The following is a 21,615-nucleotide window of genomic DNA, read 5'->3' as shown; positions in this document are numbered from 1 at the left end:
TTTTTGCGGGGGAAGCTTGGCTCCCCCTTGGCATCCATGAATACACACCACTGTGGAGAGGGGAGCAGAAGGTGTGTGTGTGTGTGTTCGTTTGTGTAATATGTAATCAGTTCTAAGAATACTTCAGCAACTGCTAGAGGGAGAGGGGGTGTTGGAAAGAGAGTGAGTAAGCAGCAAACTGAAAAATAGAGGAGGGAGGTCAAGTAAATGACTGACAGTGAAGAGGAAAGAGAGTGGGGGAGGGGGGAGAGAAAAGAGAGCACTCATAGGGGAGTGAATTAGTGTTTGGCAGAGGACAGGAGAGAGCACTGGAGGTTGGATCATTCAGGGGAGCGCCTAGTGAGCTGAACCCAGGAACTGCGCCTCGACGGTGGGATTGATAAACCTGTGTGTGGAGCAGTGCTGCCTGTAGGGACAGACAGAGGCACAAGACAAGAAGAGAGAGACAGTGAAGAGAGGGAAGAAAGAAGAGGACAGAGAAAAGAGGAAAGACGCTATAAGAACATTGGAACACAGCTTCAACACCTAGGTCAACACTCACACACACAGACACAGTGTAATGATGGGGACTGTTAGTGAGCTGTGTGCTTCCAGTTTCCAGACATTTCTTTGTCCAACAGTCAGACCTGCAGCAACTAAAGGTAGGTCACCTCTAATCATCCAAGATAACAGAAACAAGTTTATTTCCTGGCAAAACAAGAGGACCACAATGGAAACTAGATAGTAATTTTCCATGAAGAAAAATTGATGGGACTTGCTTTAACTCTTTACAAGTATGCTTGTGGTAGAGGAAGAAGTATAAAACATTTTACTTAAGTTAATTTAGTAAAATAAATGGTCTGATTACTTTGAAAGACCTATCAACCTTATTACCTTGGAATGTGGGGCAGTTAGATCACTTATTTCATCACAAACAACTAGACTCAGACTAGCCTACTACCCTCTTATACACCATCCTACTAGAATACCACAGGATATGCAAACTGTAATAACAGAGTAGGAGGCAATTGTAAAACTTTATTTTATCCCAAGCATTTATCCCTTACTTCAACCATACATTAATTTCTTAATCAAAGGATAAAGATGTTAAAAGGAAGTTATGACTGGATAGATAAATACATAGGATATATAAAGAAATAGAATATATACATACATGGATAGATAGATAAATAAAGTAAGGATACAGGGATAGAGAAGACCTAATGGATGGAGGGATGAAGGGATAAAATGAGGATAAGTTGGACTGATTTGGTATGATAAAGGAATTCATGTATGGCTGAAGATATAGATGTGCGCCCCCATTGTTATAATTTGAATGTTTCTAGAAGTTTCATGGCAGGTAATTCAACAGTGGGAAGTTAGCTAAATTAGTTGATGTGGTTACTAAAAACAGCTGTACCTCTTGATTGGTAGTAGATATTTCTGTTCTTATTTCAGAATAGAATAGCAGAGAAGTAGATCAAGGTGGCATACCCTTTAAGTTTTTGTCTACGTTGTTGGGAAAAGTGGTCAAGGTAGCAGATTTGTATCAAAAGACACAATGTTTACTCATTGTCTCATGATGGGAATTCTGAAAAGTCTATGGCAGTTAATTCAACAGTGGGAAGTTAGCTAAATTATTTGACGTGGTTACTAAAACAGCTGTACCTCTTTTAATAGATATTTATGTTCTTATTTCCATATTTTAATAGCATAGAAGTAGACCAAGATGCCATACCCTTTAATAAGTTTTTGTCTAAAGTGCTGGGAAAGTGCTCAAAATGGCAGCTGTTTAAAAAAATGAAGATGAAAGTTGCTCATGCCGTTACTAAAACAGTTGTATCTGTACAATATATTTATGTTCCAATTCCAGATATGAATAGCAGCGAAGTAGAACAAGATGTCATACCCTCCAAATTTTTTGTCAAACTTTTTGGTTAAGTTAAATTGAAATTGGCACAGCGTCGTCCGGGTTTGGCCCGGGGTAGGCCGTCATTGTAAATAATAATTTGTTCTTAACTGACTTTCCTTGTTAAATAAAGTTTACATTTATTTTATTTGATTAAAAAGTGGTCAAAACTGCAGTTGTAAGGAAAAAGTTGCTAAAAATGCGTTAATGCAGTTCCTGAAACAGTTCTATCGTTAGATCTGTATCGGATATTTTTGTTCCGTGGACAGATTTGAATAGCAGAGAAGTAGACGAAGATGACATACCCTCTAACATTTTGTCTAACTTGTTCGGAAAGTGGCCAAAATGTCAGTTATTTATAAAAAGCGACAGAAAATGTTTTTTTGATGCAGTCACTTGAACAGCTGTAATGTTTGATTGGTACCAGATAATTCTGTTATTATTTCAGATTTGAATAGCAGAGAAGTAGAGGAAGATGTTATACCCTCTAATGTTTTGTGTAAGTGTTTGGCAAAGTCGTCAAAGTGGCTGATTTGTGTCAAAAGTTGCATAGTTGCATTTACAGTGCCTTGCGAAAGTATTCGGCCCCCTTGAACTTTGCGACCTTTTGCCACATTTCAGGCTTCAAACATAAAGATATAAAACTGTATTTTTTTGTGAAGAATCAACAACAAGTGGGACACAATCATGAAGTGGAACGACATTTATTGGATATTTCAAACTTTTTTAACAAATCCAAAACTGAAAAATTGGGTGTGCAAAATTATTCAGCCCCCTTAAGTTAATACTTTGTAGCGCCACCTTTTGCTGCGATTACAGCTGTAAGTCGCTTGGGGTATGTCTCTATCAGTTTTGCACATCGAGAGACTGACATTTTTTCCCATTCCTCCTTGCAAAACAGCTCGAGCTCAGTGAGGTTGGATGGAGAGCATTTGTGAACAGCAGTTTTCAGTTCTTTCCACAGATTCTCGATTGGATTCAGGTCTGGACTTTGACTTGGCCATTCTAACACCTGGATATGTTTATTTTTGAACCATTCCATTGTAGATTTTGCTTTATGTTTTGGATCATTGTCTTGTTGGAAGACAAATCTCCGTCCCAGTCTCAGGTATTTTGCAGACTCCATCAGGTTTTCTTCCAGAATGGTCCTGTATTTGGCTCCATCCATCTTCCCATCAATTTTAACCATCTTCCCTGTCCCTGCTGAAGAAAAGCAGGCCCAAACCATGATGCTGCCACCACCATGATTGACAGTGGGGATGGTATGTTCAGGGTGATGAGCTGTGTTGCTTTTACGCCAAACATAACGTTTTGCATTGTTGCCAAAAAGTTCAATTTTGGTTTCATCTGACCAGAGCACCTTCTTCCACATGTTTGGTGTGTCTCCCAGGTGGCTTGTGGCAAACTTTAAACAACACTTTTTATGGATATCTTTAAGAAATGGCTTTCTTCTTGCCACTCTTCCATAAAGGCCAGATTTGTGCAATATACGACTGATTGTTGTCCTATGGACAGAGTCTCCCACCTCAGCTGTAGATCTCTGCAGTTCATCCAGAGTGATCATGGGCCTCTTGGCTGCATCTCTGATCAGTCTTCTCCTTGTATGAGCTGAAAGTTTAGAGGGACGGCCAGGTCTTGGTAGATTTGCAGTGGTCTGATACTCCTTCCATTTCAATATTATCGCTTGCACAGTGCTCCTTGGGATGTTTAAAGCTTGGGAAATCTTTTTGTATCCAAATCCGGCTTTAAACTTCTTCACAACAGTATCTCGGACCTGCCTGGTGTGTTCCTTGTTCTTCATGATGCTCTCTGCGCTTTTAACGGACCTCTGAGACTATCACAGTGCAGGTGCATTTATACGGAGACTTGATTACACACAGGTGGATTGTATTTATCATCATTAGTCATTTAGGTCAACATTGGATCATTCAGAGATCCTCACTGAACTTCTGGAGAGAGTTTGCTGCACTGAAATTAAAGGGGCTGAATAATTTTGCACGCCCAATCTTTCAGTTTTTGATTTGTTAAAAAAGTTTGAAATATCCAATAAATGTCGTTCCACTTCATGATTGTGTCCCACTTGTTGTTGATTCTTCACAAAAAAATACAGTTTTATATCTTTATGTTTGAAGCCTGAAATGTGGCAAAAGGTCACAAAGTTCAAGGGGGCCGAATACTTTCGCAAGGCACTGTACAGTGAATGGATGTTGGAAGTAATGATGTCACAATGGGAGCTTTAGAATGTTGAAAAAAGTCACATTAAAGCGGATCTGACAGCATTTTAGTGAGCACTTAGATATGGTAATTTTCACATTTTCATACATTTTTTGAATGTTTGGGAATTTTGGGCAATTTCTCACATGGAATAGCCTTCATTTCTCAGAACAAGAATACAACCCACAAATGCTGATGCTCCAGATACTCAACTAGTCTAAAGAAGGCCAGTTGTATTGCTTCTTTAAACAAAACAACATTTTTCAGGTGTGCTAACATAATTGCAAAAGGTTTTTCTAATGATCAATTTGCCTTTTAAAATTATAAACTTGGATTAGTTAACACAACGTGCCATTGGAACACAGGAGTAATGGTTGCTGATAATGGGCCTCTGTACGCCTATGTAGATATTAAATTAAAAATCTGCCATTTCCAGCTACAATAGTCATTTACAACATTAACAATGTCTACACTATATTTCTGACCAATTTGATGTTATTTTAATGGACGAAGAATGAGCTTTTCTTTAAAAAACAAGGACATTTCTAAGTGACCCCAAACTTTTGAACGGTTGTGTTTGTAGATATGCTAGCCTATTAGCCACATTAGGACTGACTTGCGATCATTGTCCATACTAGTTTAACTGTACTGACATTCCCAAACTTAGTTACATTTGTCAGTTTTCCCCCAAATAGTCATTGAAACTTAAACAGTACACCCTGAATGGAGGCAGCAAACAATGTATCCAGCCAGCTGTGATTTGCAACCTCATAGCAGTATTTTTTGGACTACCAAGAAATGTATTGGTGAATTATATTAAAGCATTGAACTGCATCCATCTATTCTCCAACAATGCCTTTCTGTAAATCATGGTATGTTGAGTCAAAAATAACCTATTTTTAAAACCTATAAAATTCATTTTGTGGTATAAACTAGGAATTGTATATTTTTTGCTGATATTATGATTGTTTGTTTGTTTTATATCTGCAAAGTGGATCAAACACGGTCAGTTCCACTTTAAAGTGAATGTAGAAGGAAAAGAAGGACAAAAAATACAATAGTATATCAAAAAGTTGTATACAAGCAGACTATTCCAGACCAGTCTGCACATTTTTAATGGTGTTTCTAGCTTAAACAGTTATAAGAGGAGTAACGTGCAGAAGAAGTATGACAAATATTTAAAGTCAGGACTTTTGCTTTACAAGTCCCATCTAATAAGTTGATAAACTCTTTTGTGTTGTCCCCAATGATTTGAAATGCATTGTCTTCAGATGTGTGGTTGAATTGGAAAATAAATCATCACAAACATCAAAATCCCTCTACTGTGACTGTGACCCTTTCTACTGTGACCCTTAACTGTCACAGACAGTTTCATATCATTGTTCTGTTGCCGTGGTGATTTCTAGAATTCAATGAAACTCCTCAGGTTGATGTGCTCTGTGCTGTGGGAGGGGTGACATTTCATGAGAGAGAGAGAAAGTGTGTGTGGGTGTGAGATGAGTGGACTGACACGTTTTGAGCCTCTTGTGGACCACGATCTTTCTTCCTCTATCTCACTCTTCTCATTTGCTTGCATTTTCCATTATTCTACCACTCTATCCAATCTGTCCCTCTCCCTTTCCTCCTCTCTACTTTTCTCAATCTTTCTCTCGTTCTCTCCCTTCCTCTGTTTTGACTCCTCTCATGCCACTGTGGTTAATTCCCCATTCACCATGGCTTAAATCAAATTTACTGATAAACTACTTAAGCAGAAAGTCAGATTTACTATTTATATACCTTACTTTCAGAGGCTTAATCATATATATTTTATTATATTTTCAGTTTTACTCCTTCATTTCAGAAGCTCTACCTCTCACTGTTCTCATACTCATTTTAATTTCCACGCCTCCCCCCCTCTCCTGTTCTTTATGCCATATTTTCTTTCTCCGAAGCCAAACTCAGCTAATAAAGTTCTAATTCAAGCACACAGCTGCTTAAGTCCCTCTCTACTTCCATCCTGTTTATCTGTCTCGCTTCTCTGTGTGTGTTGCCTCTTTAAAAAGAACAGCTCAACTATACTATTTTCACATTTCTATGCCAAGCTAAACCAAGTCAGACCAAGCTGTACTGAATCCACCATAGTTGCTGGAACTGTGCTGGAAAGGACAATCTGTACATATAATATTATAATCTGCACGGTACAGTTCTGGTTCGCACGATAGTGTCATCTTCCTTAATTTTCTATATTTTTTTATTATCAAACCTGTTTGTCCATGACTGGGCTGCGACATGGTGTCATACACTTTAAATTATGTAATGAGAATTGTTAACTCACTATAATGACAACTGGTTTACTGGCCAAGTTATTGTTTTATATTGTTTAAACCTGCTTTGTCTTGGGTTTCCACTAGATGGACCAGCGGCAAAGTCTAAATTGTCTATATTGTAAAAATGTGTCCATTTTTTTGTTTGTTGTCTTAATTTAAGGTTAGCAGTGTGATTAAAGCAAAAATCCACCCTAAAACTATATTATGCTATTTGTTTCATTAGTCCACTGTTGATAAAGTCCGAAAATGTTTTACATGTCAGAAATCAAGATTAAGATCATACCGGCTGTATTTCTGTATATTGAAAGTTAAACTTTCTTGAAAACTTGATTGCTGACATGCAAAACATTTTCGGACTATATCAACAGTGGACTAATGAAGCAAATACCAAAATATAGTTTTCATTTAATCACACTTCTAACCTTATGCTTAACCCTAACCTTAAATTCAAATGAAAAAGCACATTTTGGTTTTAATAAATTTTTATGATATAGACAGTTTTTGGGTGGAATTTTCCTTTAAGGTTAGGGTAATATTTACAATCAGATTTACAACAAGAGAAGTTACAGAAATAGGCGGGGTTATGACTTTGCCTCTGGCCCAGGTAGTGACAACCAGTCTTAAGTAAAACTGTCTAACTTTCTCTTTCGTTTTCTTGCGTGCACACAAGGCATTTTCAGATTTTCAACAGAGTATGGCAGGTAACTATTAGTATTTTAATACAGAATGAATGTGATGTGTTGCTGGGAACAACAATTTATCTAATTTGTGTGTACTGTATCATAGTATTGTAAAGAGAGAGAATGCACTCACTCCTCTTGCCTAAACAAATGATTGGGTGCTTGGAAGCTGAGGCCAACAAATTATCACATCAAAAGTGAAAAAGGCCAACACTCACTTGGATTATGTTGCCATGAGAGAAAGTAAAACAACATTTAAATAGTAATTTATGTATTAGTGAGTGCTGGTCTTTTTTGTATTTTGTTGTATCATAGCAACCTGTTCTACTTGTTTTTGTGGTAAATATGTGTGCACCACTCCTATCATCGCTAAAATGAAAGAGTTAAAAAGTGTACAACTTGTTTTTAGTAAAGTAATGAAGTTACTTCGGTCAGCCAGCCATCACACAGCAACATATTCTTGCTTCATGATTGGTTTTCGTTCTCTGAAGTTAAAAGGGAGACGAATATGACAATATTACGGACGACACATTTAAATACTTATAGTATTATGCCGTGTACAGGGCTGTAGCTACGGTATGAGTAGTGATGGGAAACCGAGGCTTTCTGAAGGCTTCGGTTGATTACGCAGAGCTACATTATCTGTCCATAATGCACATTAGTGACATCTGCTGGTCAACAATAAATAGCAGTGTGTGATTGTCAGATATACTTTATTTCTTTTGTCTACTGTCTTCATCAAATCTCTGTGGCGCGGTGGTAAATCGTTGGCTTTAATGGTCAGTCAATAATCAGTTGTAGTATCATGTTCGCATCTCATGCTTCCCTTTTTTTGCCTTCATGTTTACTAATGTTCAACAACGGAATCTATGCCATTATTTTGGGTGCCATTATCACAGATGCTTATACAATACCAAATAAAACGAATTATTTGAACAGTGCAGAAAGTGTGGTTTCACATTAAACAATTTTCAAAACAGTGTGCCTTCCACGGAATTCGACCTCATACCCTCACGTCCCTGAATGTTCCAGAGTTCCCTTCTCTACCTGCTAAACTACCGGTCAGATAAAATTAACCGTACAAAATGCTTAATATTTTTGTAAGTAGAGGTCGGTGTTAGAAAGTAGCTTGGAATCAAAGAAAGCACCGGAACCACGACCAGTAGAGGTCGGTGTTAGAAAGCAGCTTGGAATCGAAGAAAGCACCGGAACCACGGCGAAATAAGTGGGATCTCGCATTTTGCAACACACGTTTTGAAAACGCACGTGATCAAACACTTTCTTCTAATAAAGAGATACAGGCATCCATCCACACGCTGCTTCGAATTTATGATGCGTTCAAAACAACTGGGAACTCGGAAATCTCTGACTTCTGACTTCAGTGCGTTCAAAACAACTGGGAACTCGGAAAAAACGAGCTCCGACTGGGGAAAATTTGAAGGGTCATCCAACTCGGAATTCCAACTCAGGAACTCTGCCCTCTTTCTAGAGCTCCAACTTTCCGACCTGAAGATCACTGACGTCATGATTTGACCTCGTATTTTTCCGAATTCCCAGTTGTTTGGAACGCGGCATATGCCAATTCCCATCGTGACGTATTTCATTAGGCCGTATGACATCTTCACAGACGCCTCGCCAGTGATGCCAATTTAGCATTTTTGTTGCTAGATTTAGCAACTTTTCAGACTACCCTGGCAACTTGTTTTTTCAAATCAGCACCTAGCAACAAATTTAGCTACTTTTAAAAATGTATTTTGAACTTTTAGCAACTTTTGAAACGTCTATCAAACGCTAAAATGCACGCATTTTCCCTCTAAATGACATAAAAAACGATTTTCTCTGTCACACACTCAGTCACAACACGCCTGGCTGCAAAATAAGTATAAGAACTTAAATAAGAAAATAAATAAATAAATAAGAACACCTCCTCCCAGCTGCCCACTGCACTGAAGATAGGAAACACTGTCACCACTGATAAATCCACCATAATTGAGAATTTCAATAAGCATTTTTCTACGGCTGGCCATGCTTTCCACCTGGCTACTCCTACCCCGGACAACAGCACTGCACCCCCAACAGCAACTCGCCCAAGCCTTCCCCATTTCTCCTTCTCCCAAATCCATTCAGCTGATGTTCTGAAAGAGCTGCAAAATCTGGACCCCTACAAATCAGCCGGGCTAGACAATCTGGACCCTTTCTTTCTAAAATTATCTGCCGAAATTGTTGCCACCCCTATTACTAGCCTGTTCAACCTCTCTTTCGTGTCGTCTGAGATTCCCAAAGATTGGAAAGCAGCTGGTGTCATCCCCCTCTTCAAAGGGGGGGACACTCTTGACCCAAACTGCTACAGACCTATATCTATCCTACCGTGCCTTTCTAAGGTCTTCGAAAGCCAAGTCAACAAACAGATTACCGACCATTTCGAATCTCACCATACCTTCTCTGCTATGCAATCCGGTTTCAGAGCTGGTCATGGGTGCACCTCAGCCACGCTCAAGGTCCTAAACGATATCTTAACCGCCATCGATAAGAAACATTACTGTGCAGCCGTATTCATTGATCTGGCCAAGGCTTTCGACTCTGTCAATCACCATATCCTCATCGGCAGACTCGACAGCCTTGGTTTCTCAAATGATTGCCTCGCCTGGTTCACCAACTACTTCTCTGATAGAGTTCAGTGTGTCAAATCGGAGGGTCTGCTGTCCGGACCTCTGGCAGTCTCTATGGGGGTGCCACAGGGTTCAATTCTTGGACCGACTCTCTTCTCTGTATACATCAATGAGGTCGCTCTTGCTGCTGGTGAGTCCCTGATCCACCTCTACGCAGACGACACCATTCTGTATACTTCCGGCCCTTCTTTGGACACTGTGTTAACAACCCTCCAGGCAAGCTTCAATGCCATACAACTCTCCTTCCGTGGCCTCCAATTGCTCTTAAATACAAGTAAAACTAAATGCATGCTCTTCAACCGATCGCTACCTGCACCTACCCGCCTGTCCAACATCACTACTCTGGACGGCTCTGACTTAGAATACGTGGACAACTACAAATACTTAGGTGTCTGGTTAGACTGTAAACTCTCCTTCCAGACCCATATCAAACATCTCCAATCCAAAGTTAAATCTAGAATTGGCTTCCTATTTCGCAACAAAGCATCCTTCACTCATGCTGCCAAACATACCCTTGTAAAACTGACCATCCTACCAATCCTCGACTTTGGCGATGTCATTTACAAAATAGCCTCCAATACCCTACTCAACAAATTGGATGCAGTCTATCACAGTGCAATCCGTTTTATCACCAAAGCCCCATATACTACCCACCATTGCGACCTGTACGCTCTCGTTGGCTGGCCCTCGCTTCATACTCGTCGCCAAACCCACTGGCTCCATGTCATCTACAAGACCCTGCTAGGTAAAGTCCCCCCTTATCTCAGCTCGCTGGTCACCATAGCATCTCCCACCTGTAGCACACGCTCCAGCAGGTATATCTCTCTAGTCACCCCCAAAACCAATTCTTTCTTTGGCCGCCTCTCCTTCCAGTTCTCTGCTGCCAATGACTGGAACGAACTACAAAAATCTCTGAAACTGGAAACACTTATCTCCCTCACTAGCTTTAAGCACCAACTGTCAGAGCAGCTCACAGATTACTGCACCTGTACATAGCCCACCTATAATTTAGCCCAAACAACTACCTCTTTCCCAACTGTATTTAATTTTAATTTATTTATTTATTTTGCTCCTTTGCACCCCATTATTTTTTATTTCTACTTTGCACATTCTTCCATTGCAAAACTACCATTCCAGTATTTTACTTGCTATATTGTATTTACTTTGCCATCATGGCCTTTTTTGCCTTTACCTCCCTTCTCACCTCATTTGCTCACATTGTATATAGACTTGTTTATACTGCATTATTGACTGTATGTTTGTTTTTACTCCATGTGTAACTCTGTGTCGTTTTATCTGTCGAACTGCTTTGCTTTATCTTGGCCAGGTCGCAATTGTAAATGAGAACTTGTTCTCAACTTGCCTACCTGGTTAAATAAAGGTAAAATAAAATAAAATAAAAAAAAGTGCATTGTGAGTGACGTCAGCAGAAGGCCTGCAGCAATTTCTGAAAATTGCAAATCATTGTTGGCTGACTGCAGTAGCAGTAGTACAGGTTCGACGAGCCAAACCCAATGAATATAGTTGGTCACGAATGTTTGATCTTGAACAGAACTTACAACATAAATCAACATGTCTCAATCAAAATTGTACAGACAAAAGTACAGAGAAGAGTGGGAGTCTGTACCTGAACAAATGTCAAACCATATTTTTTGCCGAGATGGCCAGTCAATTTGAGTAACGTTATTGTGGATTCTACGTAATGATGCAGTTTTACGTTATCACGCAATGACATCACAACTTCATTTCGCAACAAATCAACCTGCCTCTAGCAACTTACCCTGAAAATTAGTTGGCAACACTGCGCCTCGCTCGATCAGTCTTGCCTTGTTACTGAACGGACAAGTGTAGCGTTTCCTTTACGTAAAAAGATTGCAGTTGGAGTGCAGTATAACTGCAGTATGCTACAAATACTGCGTAGTTTTTTTACTGCAGTAATTTTGCTTTGTAACTGCAGTTTTGTTTAGTTACGTTTTTCTCAACTTGTTTCTCTAACTTTATTGCAAGTCAGGCTAGCTAGCAACCCCCACCTAACAATTATCATCCAAAAAAAAACGTCATTACCATTAGAGACCGATCAATAGGAGATTTTAGGGAGGCAAAAGTCACCGATTACGATATATCTGCCAATATATGGGTTTTTAGAAGTGGAATGACAAACAAACAAAATATCTCACAAATTGTGCTCCAAAGGACTAACAGATACTCTAAATTATGATTTCTTCAATAATGATTAAAATGTATATTATTTAAGAACATTGTAGTGACTAAATGTTACAATTAACATTATTCAAGAACACTATTTAAGAACATGATAACCACCGAAAAGCAATTATATCCTCTATAAATACGAAAGTACAGTTGAAGTCAGAAGTTTACAATACACTTAGGTTGGAGGCATTAAAACTCGTTTTTCAACCACTCCACAAATGTATTGTTAACTAACTTTAGTTTTGGCAAGTTGGTTAGGACATCTACTTTGTGCTTGACACAAGTAATTTTTCCAACAATTCTTTACAGATTATTTCACATATAATTCACTGTATCACAATTCCAGTGGGTCAGAAGTTTACATACACTAAGTTGACTGTGCCTTTAAACAACGTGGAAAATTCCAGAAAATTATGTCATGCCTTTAGAAGCTTCTGATAGGCGAATTGACTTCTGATGGGCGAATTGACTTCTGATGGGCGAATTGACATAATAGAACTGTTTGGCCATAATGACCATCGTTATATTTGGAGGAAAAAGGGGGAGGTTTGCAAGCCGAAGAACAGCATCCCAACCGTGAAGCACAGGGGTGGCAGCCTCATGCTGTGGGGGTGCTTTGCTGCAGGAGGGACTGATGCACTTCACAAAATAGATGCTATCATGAGGAAAGGAAAATTATGTGGATATATTGAAGTAACATCTCAAGACATCAGTCAGGAAGTTAAAGCTTGGTCGCAAATGGGTCTTCCAAATGTACAATGACCCCAAGCATATGTAACGGATGTAACGGATGTGAAATGGCTGGCTAGTTAGCGGTGGTGTATTCAATCGAAGACGTCACTTACTCTGAGACCTTGAAGTAGTGGTTCCCCTTGCTCTGAAAGAGCCGTGGCTTTTGTGGAGCGATGGGTAACGATGCTTCGAGGGTGACTGTTGATGTGTGCAGAGCGTCCCTGGTTCGCGCCCAGGTCGGGGCGAGGGGACGGGCGTAAAGTCTATACTGTGACATTGATGCTGTTGACCCGGATCACTGGTTGCTGCGGAAAAGGAGGAGGTCAAAAGGGGGGTGAGTGTAACGGATGTGAAAGGGCTAGCTAGTTAGCGGTGGTGCGCGCTAAATAGCGTTTCAATCGGTGACGTCACTTGCTCTGAGACCTTGAAGTAGTGGTTCCTCTTGCTCTGCAAGGGCCGCGGCTTTTGCGGAGCGATGGGTAACGATGCTTCGTTGTTGACTGTTGTTGATGTGTGCAGAGGGTCCCTGGTTAGCGCCCGGGTATGGGTGAGGGGACGGTCTAAAGTTATACTGTTATACATACTTCCAAAGTTGTGGCAAAATGGCTTAAGGACAACAAAGTCAAGGTATTGGAGTGGCCATCACAAAGCCCTGACCTCAAACCTATAGAACATTTGTGGGCAGATCTGAAAAAGCGTGTGTGAGCAAAGATGCCTACAAACCCAGTTACACCAGCTCTGTCAGGAGGAATGGGCCAAAATTTACCCAACTTATTGTGGGAAGCTTGTGGAAGGCTACCTGAAACATTTGACCCAAGTTAAACAATTTAAAGGCAATGTTACCAAATACTAGTGTATGTAAACTTCTGACCCACTGGGAATGTGATGAAAGAAACAAAAGCTGAAATAAATCACTCGCTACTATTATTCTGACATTTCACATTCTTAAAATAAAGTGGTGATCCTAACCAACCTAAAACAGGAAATTTTTACTAGGATTAAATGTCAGGAATTGTGAAAAACTGAGCTTAAATGTATTTGGCTAAGGTGTCTGACTTCAACTGTAAATATGAAACACTTGTTCATCTTACCTTCTTAGGTACAACTTAAAGATTTGTCTATCTATATGATTTAACATTTACACGTTAAATTCTTACTTTTTGTCTCCCTTTACTCAGCTACATATCTTTTTTTATGAGAACAAACTTTTGTCAGTAATGTGGCATCTGCAAAGGACATGAACCGAACATAGCTAGTCGAAGTTAGCTAGTCAATCAAGCAACTCTAGCCCAGATGTTAGTTGCTTTGCAGCTTCTGGTTTCATTTACAAAATACAAGTCTAGAGGTTGTTTAGAACTGCATTCAATAATGACATTATACCGGCAGAAGACATAGTATAGGCTTGGGCCTTCAGCAAATGGCTTGTGTGAGAATGATACTATAAAGATACAGAAGAGCATTGTCTAGAATAACTGCCTGAGCTTCAAAATAGACAGTAAATATGATTTAGGCTAGGCCTATTCTGCTATCTAAATATGCCATGCTGTTGTGTGTTATTTAATGGCCATATAATTGCATAATACATTTTTTATAGCCATGTGGATCTATTGTGGTGATCATGTAACCTAATGAATCACACATTTTCATGTATTTGGGAGCCTTTTATTAGCCATTTTGACTGTTGTACTAGTGGATTTCACTCAGTATGTAGACTTGTTATAGCCATTTGCGTGCGCAACCCCATCACGCAGAATCTATTTCCATATCAATAAATGAGACAAAACAAAATATTGATTGAGTCTTGGCTATAACCTGTCCTGAGCGAAATAGCCAAAGGGTCCCAAATGATCAAGACTATCTACAGCCTATTCTTATTGCCAGATCTGTTTTCCCTATCAGCCACTGCAAGTGCTTTTCAACTATTTTGTCTAAAATGTAATTAGAGGCTATATTTAGCCTATGAGCTAGAGTCTCTTTTTCAGGCGAGCCCTTTAATAAAAACAGTTATAAAACACAAATAGAGTTCTAAAATTATTCCGCAAGACACCTGTACCCAAAATGATTGCAATGCCTACAAGTTGAAGGCCTATTTTTTTATTTAGATCGGCCTAAATGAAACATTGAATTGTTAAAGTGATAGGCTAAATATCTTTGGACAATTTTGATCATTTTGAATACACACATAGATTTCAATAAATAAATAAAGACTGTTCTATTCTTTTTGATTTAGTTCCTATTGCAACTCAGACAAATGACTGACTGGATGACATACTGACTGACTGAACTGATAGATACTACTGGTTATGATGAATTATTCCTGGTATATACTACTGGTTATGACGAATTATTCCTGGTAGATACTACTGGTTATGATTCATTATTCCTGGTAGATACTACCGGTTATGATTCATTATTCCTGGTAGATACTACTGGTTATGATGAATTATTCCTGGTATATACTACTGGTTATGATTAATTATTCCTGGTAGATACTACTGGTTATGATTCATTATTCCTGGTAGATACTACTGGTTATGATTCATTATTCCTGGTAGATACTACTGGTTATGATTAATTATTCTGGTAGATACTACTGGTTATGATTCATTATTCTGGTAGATACTACTGGTTATGATTCATTATTCTGGTAGATACTACTGGTTATGATTCATTATTCCTGGTAGATACTACTGGTTATGATTCATTATTCCTGGTAGATACTACTGGTTATGATTCATTATTCCTGGTAGATACTACTGGTTATGATTCATTATTCCTGGTAGATACTACTTACTGGTTATGAGGATGGTACAATATTGAATGAGTCATATTTTGATAAGGTGCATGCATGGGAATGCCCAAGTCACCCAGAGATATGTCCGTGCTGTAGAGATACACCTAGAGGACTGAAACGTCACTGTTGTATGCATAATACTGCTAGTGCCATCTACACTTGGGCTGGAAAACAAATCCATTATATTAAAGGGGAAGGGGGGGATACCTAGTCAGTTGTACAACTGAATGCCTTCAACATTAGCTACCTGAATGTGAAGTAACTCAACTGAGGAGTAATAGAGAATGGAGACTTTTAACTTGAAAACGTGCAGGATACCGATTTTATTTATACTGTGTTATGCTTGTTCTGGTAGCACTCCTCACAGGCTGTTTGGTGTACGTTCTTTTGTTGGGGAGATGAAAATGCCAAGACTCTGAAAAGTGTTATTGTACGTCAGAGTTACTACACAAGATTTGTTCAGCCTAAAATGTTATTCTGTTAGTTGTAACATGGTGTTTGTATGATCACAGATGAAAGTTCATGTTTACGTTTTTTCTTACGATCCTAAAGATATGTACGTTAAACCTTTTGGCAGGTATCCGGCTCCATAAAACTCCATTGGAATCATATTAACACCCATTATGTATGTTTCCCTTGCATCATCAATGGACCGTGCAGTGCATTCCTTGTCCCACAATCGTGCAGAATGCACTGCACGGTCCATTGATGTAAATTTGGAGTAATCATGGCCCAATTACCGACCGGGCACACAGGGCATGTGGCCATGGGCACTAACTTCTGGGGCCCCCACCCATTCATTAAATTATAGTTTTTAATCCCGGTGCTGAGTTAATGTGATTTTTTGCGTAGCGGCTAATTGTATTGCTAATAGGCTGTGTTTGTAGAGTGACTGAGATAAATGAAGCTACAGCAACCAATGTGATAATGGCAGGGGTAATTTTTGCTTGTTTTTGCTGGTCTCTAAATAACATTCTAGAGTTTTTGAATTGTTTAGAAATTCAGTCAAATGAGGTTCAACTTTCTGTCTAGACTTGACAGTTCATGCAGCTTTAGTATTCTGATCATGGAATTCTGAACGTGTCATGCGTCTACACTTCTACCATGTCCACAGTGTTTCCGGAATCCCTTTTCCCGTGCTATATTCAAATGCCAGTATGCATTCTACAAATGGTGGAAGCCTTACGAAAAAAAGATTGCAGTCAGAGCACACTGCAGTATAACTGCAGTTGGAGTGCAGTACACTGTAGTTATTCTGCAATTACCTCGTCAAAAATACCACATTCGACTGCAGTTACTCGACTTTTACTGCAGGGCCCAAACTGCAATCTTTTTTTTTGTCAGGGAATAGGCCAAATATGATAATAACACAACAACAACTGATGGCAGTAGCTAACTAGCCAGCTAACCTCTGTAGCTAGCTAGCAAGCATTGCAAACAGTTTAGCATAACTCCAGTAAATGTATGTATATATATATATATATATGATTCTAAATATTAGCTAGCTGGCTAGCATTTATGAGGCTAACAAAAACGTTCCTCACACGTTAGGAACTTATTTCTTCCAATGTTATAATGAAAAGGTGCCTCTCGGTCCCAAAGCACACGTTTTCTGGAGACTTGTGGGAGGAGTGCTGATGACTTCGCCCACTGTATGTGCTCTCGGTAGCCTGATAGCATCCAGACAGAAGAAATCCACACACAATGCATCCCTAACCACCTCCTGAAATGCTCAGCCAGATCTGAACATAGTCAGACCTGTAGAGAAATGCTATTTCTTATGCAGGTGACCAAACTATTGCTAATACAGGGCTACAACTCAAAGTAAAGCCTGTGGGGTCCCCTACAGGATAGCTCCCGCATTACACTAATTGCCAAAACCAGCGCACACACATAATCTCCTTTGTAGCTGAACATTGTGTGCCCGAAGAGGATTCTACGATGACGGACAGACAACTGAGCCAATGGCGGAAGACTACAGACTACACCCCAGCTGAACCAATCCAAAGATCCGATCTTCCAGAATCAACCTACTTTCTGTTCTATATATAAGTGGTGTACTGATTGTAACGGTCTCTTTGTCTGCAGTTCCGTACGAACTAGCGGGGGAGCCGTAATTACGCTGTTCTAGATATCTTCACTCTGAATAAACTGTCGCTTGTCATACAATTTACCACCTTGTCTGAATCGATCCTTGACCGACTCGCCCGTCTACATATCTAATTTCTAACAGACCACAAACGACTTTTGAGAGTCTAGACTCTCTTTTCAATGTAATCTTCCTATTCTGATAGCAGAAGTCGCATGCAAGTCTCCTCCTGCAGTAATTTTGTAGTGTAACTGCAGTTAGAGTGCAGAATAACTGCATTAATTCTGCAATTACTACGTCCAAAATACTACAGTCGACTGCAGTTACTGCACTTTTACTGCAGTTTCAAAACTGCAATCTTTTTTTGTAAGGGGTAGTCTGTTTCTACATGCTCTAGTGCTTAATGCTGATTCAGGCGGCTTCAGGAATTTGTTTGTTACAGAGACTGACGGTATAAAACGTATGATTGTCAATAACCATTCTCTAATAATCATTCTCATGTTCTCTTTCTTTCAATTTGGACAGCCGAAATATTGGACAGGGAAAGGGGGAACCTTGTGAAGAGATTAAACGAGGCCAACATCAAACGTCTAGTAGATATACTCTTTAGCCAAAACGTGATCAATCAATTTGAGAAGGAAACCATAATGGAGACACATGGGCGGGCAGATAAAGCACGCGTCCTTGTGGACATTACCTATGCCAAAGGTGAACGTGCGTCTGAGCTCATGATCACCCAACTAAAGGTTGTTGACCTCATGCTGTACAATGACATCTTTTTAAAAATGGATTCCATGGATTGCATGGATGGATCTCCAGGTAAGGAAGGATACAAGTTATTTCAGCCAACACATAGTTATTCCAGCCCACTGGGTTTACAAAATTCCGATAACGTTCCCAAAATTCCCAGGTTTTTGAGAAATCCTGGTTGAAGGATTCCGGATTTCCTGCTTATCCCCTCCTGATTCCAGGAATCTTCCCACCAGATGTTCTGGAAAACATGAACATTTTGGGAAAGTTGTCAGAATTGTGCTACCCTACCTAATGTGTAATTTCAAACTAGAATAATACTGCAGTTGTGACATGCTCTATTTTTCTCTCTGTAGTTTTCAACATGAGATGATGTGAGATGACTGAAGAGGAGAAAATAGCCACCTTTTAATACCACAATCCGGAGCCTGTAGATTTTTCTGTTGTTTATACCTTATCATATCATCCTTTCAAGGTTAAAAAGCATTCTCAATAAATAATCTACATTGAAGGTGTTGTTTTTGTTGTTTTTGTCCCTTCCTCTGTTTTTGTCCTCTCCTGCCACTGTGGTTAATTCCCCATTCACCATGGCTTAAATCATTTTACTGATAAACTCCTTAAACAGAAAGTAAGATTTACTATTTATATACCTTCTTTTCAGAGGCTTATATATATAGACGTATACCTTCTTTTCAGAAACTCTTTCTCCTTGGTTCTGCAGATATCAGTGGCATATCCTGTAATGCTCTCTCTCTCACAGCATATCCTGTTTTCCTCTCTCCGTGGCCAAACTTAGTGAATGAAGCTCTGATTCAAGCACACAGCTGTGCTTTAAAACCCTCTCTCCCTCTTGTGTCCCATTTCGCCCCTACTCTTCTTTCTCTTCCTCTCTTGTCTACCCACATAATGTTCTGTCTCTCTCTCTCTCTGCCCTTGTATACTCTCACATCTTTGCACTCTCGCTCTATCTCGCTTTCATTGCTATGATGGTGAGTTAAAAAGGTCCTTTAGCCTGTCATCACGTCATTCACCATTCAGAGGTCAAGCTCTATAAATCTCTCATCACTAGTTACCACAGCCACAAAGTCATAAACCCCTTTCATTTCTACAATTGTTCTTCTTAAAATTTGAATTTAAACGCTACCCTTACCTTAACCACACTGCTAACTTTATGCCTAACACTAACCTTAAATTAAGAGTTTAAAAAAGCTAATGTTTCCAAGTGGACACTATAAACTGAGTACACAAAATATTATCCAAGACAGACTGACCAGGTGAATCCAGGGTGAAAGCTATGATCCCTGATTGATGTCACTTGTTAAACCAAATCCACTTCACATTGTAGATGAAGGGGAGGAGACATGTTAAATCATTATTTTTAAGCCTTGAGACACGAATTGTGTGTGTGCCATTCATGGGCAAGACAAAATATTTAAGTTCCTTTGAACAGGGTATGGTAGAAATGCAACGCTGCTGGTTTCCCATGCTTCCCATGTGTATCAAGAATGGTCCACCACCAAAAGGACATCCAGGCAACTTGACCGTTGCCACAGCTGTGGGAAGCATTGGAGTCAACATGGGCAGCAAGGGTGCTTGTGCGTGTGCATGTGTGACTTCTGGGGGTGGAGCTTAGCGAATATCGGGGTAGCAAAGCTTCTGATTGGCTGCCCAGTTGCAAGTATTACTAAACCACGCCTTGTTTCACCGCATGGGACGCCCCAGTTCTGAGTCAATTCACAGCCGTTACACGTCATTTTAAGATAGAAAGTCGACAAAAAGTCAACCTCTAAATATATATATATCTGAGCGCTCCAATTAATAGTTGCTACGTGAGCAGCAATTTGTAAAGTTTTTGAAAGGATTCGTAGTTTACAGAAAGGCTACATGATGGTTCTGAAGTCGGCAGACGGAGTGGGTAAGTAGCACCAGACTTAATTAGCCAATGCTATTTGATGTAGGACTTAGCTTTATAAACAGTTAATACCTGTATGCTATTTATTTTTCATCTAAGTTATTGCTACCTTGTTTCTGTTGGCTATTAGTAACATGTTTTCGCCGTGCCTTTTACGGTTGACTGGCTAAAATAACTTACCCAGCCTGCAATAGCGCAACAGGTCTTCATATGCTAATTTCCAGACGACCTTAGAACAAAAGGTTCATTTAGCGGACTGAGTTGAGGCCATGCAGCGGTGTGTGCACTGTGTATCACTGAAATCATAATGCGTGTGTGTCTACGATACATCGTTTCTACATCAGCCGAAGACGTAAGATGCGTTTTCCAAAACGCCATGCAGCGAGAGTGTTTGCTAAGTGCATTGTTGAGGCATGTGTCGATACTAATTGGATCAAAAGAAAAGCAGTGCTGCTCCGATCAGCTTTCTCCATTCAAATCTTACCACAAAGAGCAACTGAAGGCAATAAAAGTACTTACTTTATGTTCGTATTCCTATCTTTATTTATTCTTGTTGCATTGTCGAAAAGGAACCTGCAAGTAAGCATTTAGTTGGACGATGTATTCCATGCCTATCCAGAACATACGAATAATAAACTTAAACAACTTCTCTGGTAGAAAACAGCAGTTGTGGACTCAAGTCACATGACAAATGTGAATAATTTAGACTTGAAAATAAAATGACTTGATTTGAGATTGACTTGAAATTACAAATAATTTGTAGTCTGCAAATTGACCGCAAGACTTCCAAACAGATACAATATTTGACTAAAACATAATAATTTCAAGCCTTGCATACATTTGCAGGGTTTCTTCTGGATCAAAATGTGTCTTAGGTGGTGGGGGCGTGGCAGTCGGCATGGCCAACAGTGCTGTCGCCAACTGAACATTTTAAAAGCCATCCTGTTGGCGGCAGTGACAAAAGTATCCAGTTTTAGAGCTCATTTCCTGCAATTATACACATTTTGCAGTGAGGCTGAGAGAGAAATGCTAATTTATGCCTGGATTCACCTAGCCAGTATATGTCATGGAAGGAGCAAGTGTTGGGGGGGGATAAAATCACGGGCTGCCAGTTGGGGGAATCCTGGTGTTCGTGGCTTAATCTACACACAGCCAGAGACAGTAGCCACAGCATCGCCCTTGGAAAAGAAAAAAAAACACTGCAACAGATTGGCTAGTGAAACGCACACTCTGCACTCTGATTGGACCTTCAAACTGTCAATCAACACAGGTCGGTTGAGCTAGCGAACAGATTGTTGATTTGCTGTACAGATATAGGATCGGGTGCAGTGCAAACGTCAAATTGTAGAAAGAGAGGATTGCCATAATAA

General features: G+C 39.7%; 2 protein-coding genes across 4 annotated transcripts in view; both read left to right on the top strand.

The window, feature by feature from the left end:
* The first annotated feature begins 289 nt into the window (after positions 1–289).
* LOC109889435 (cytohesin-1) overlaps positions 290–21,615 on the top strand; it is a 51,542-nt gene continuing 30,216 nt past the window's right edge. Inside the window, exon 1 of one of the 3 annotated variants that reach the window (XM_020480858.2) lies at positions 290–641. In XM_020480858.2, coding sequence (XP_020336447.1) covers positions 560–641 — 82 coding nt within the window. In that variant the 5' untranslated portion in view covers positions 290–559. Of the gene's footprint in view, positions 642–19,998; positions 20,249–21,615 lie in introns of those variants that run through there. The other 2 variants (XM_031805263.1, XM_031805266.1) reach the window with 2 other exon arrangements.
* On the top strand, positions 7,003–18,844 carry LOC109889436 (uncharacterized). The gene is made up of 3 exons (XM_020480863.2): positions 7,003–7,109; positions 18,109–18,402; positions 18,690–18,844. The coding sequence occupies exons 1-3, from the start codon at positions 7,103–7,105 to the stop codon at positions 18,704–18,706; spliced, it is 318 nt and encodes a 105-aa protein (XP_020336452.1). The 5' UTR covers positions 7,003–7,102; the 3' UTR covers positions 18,707–18,844.

The sequence above is a fragment of the Oncorhynchus kisutch genome, linkage group LG25 (genome assembly GCF_002021735.2).
Source record: "Oncorhynchus kisutch isolate 150728-3 linkage group LG25, Okis_V2, whole genome shotgun sequence".
Classification (NCBI taxonomy): domain Eukaryota; kingdom Metazoa; phylum Chordata; class Actinopteri; order Salmoniformes; family Salmonidae; genus Oncorhynchus; species Oncorhynchus kisutch.
This window is presented reverse-complemented; position numbering and strand designations above follow the sequence as displayed.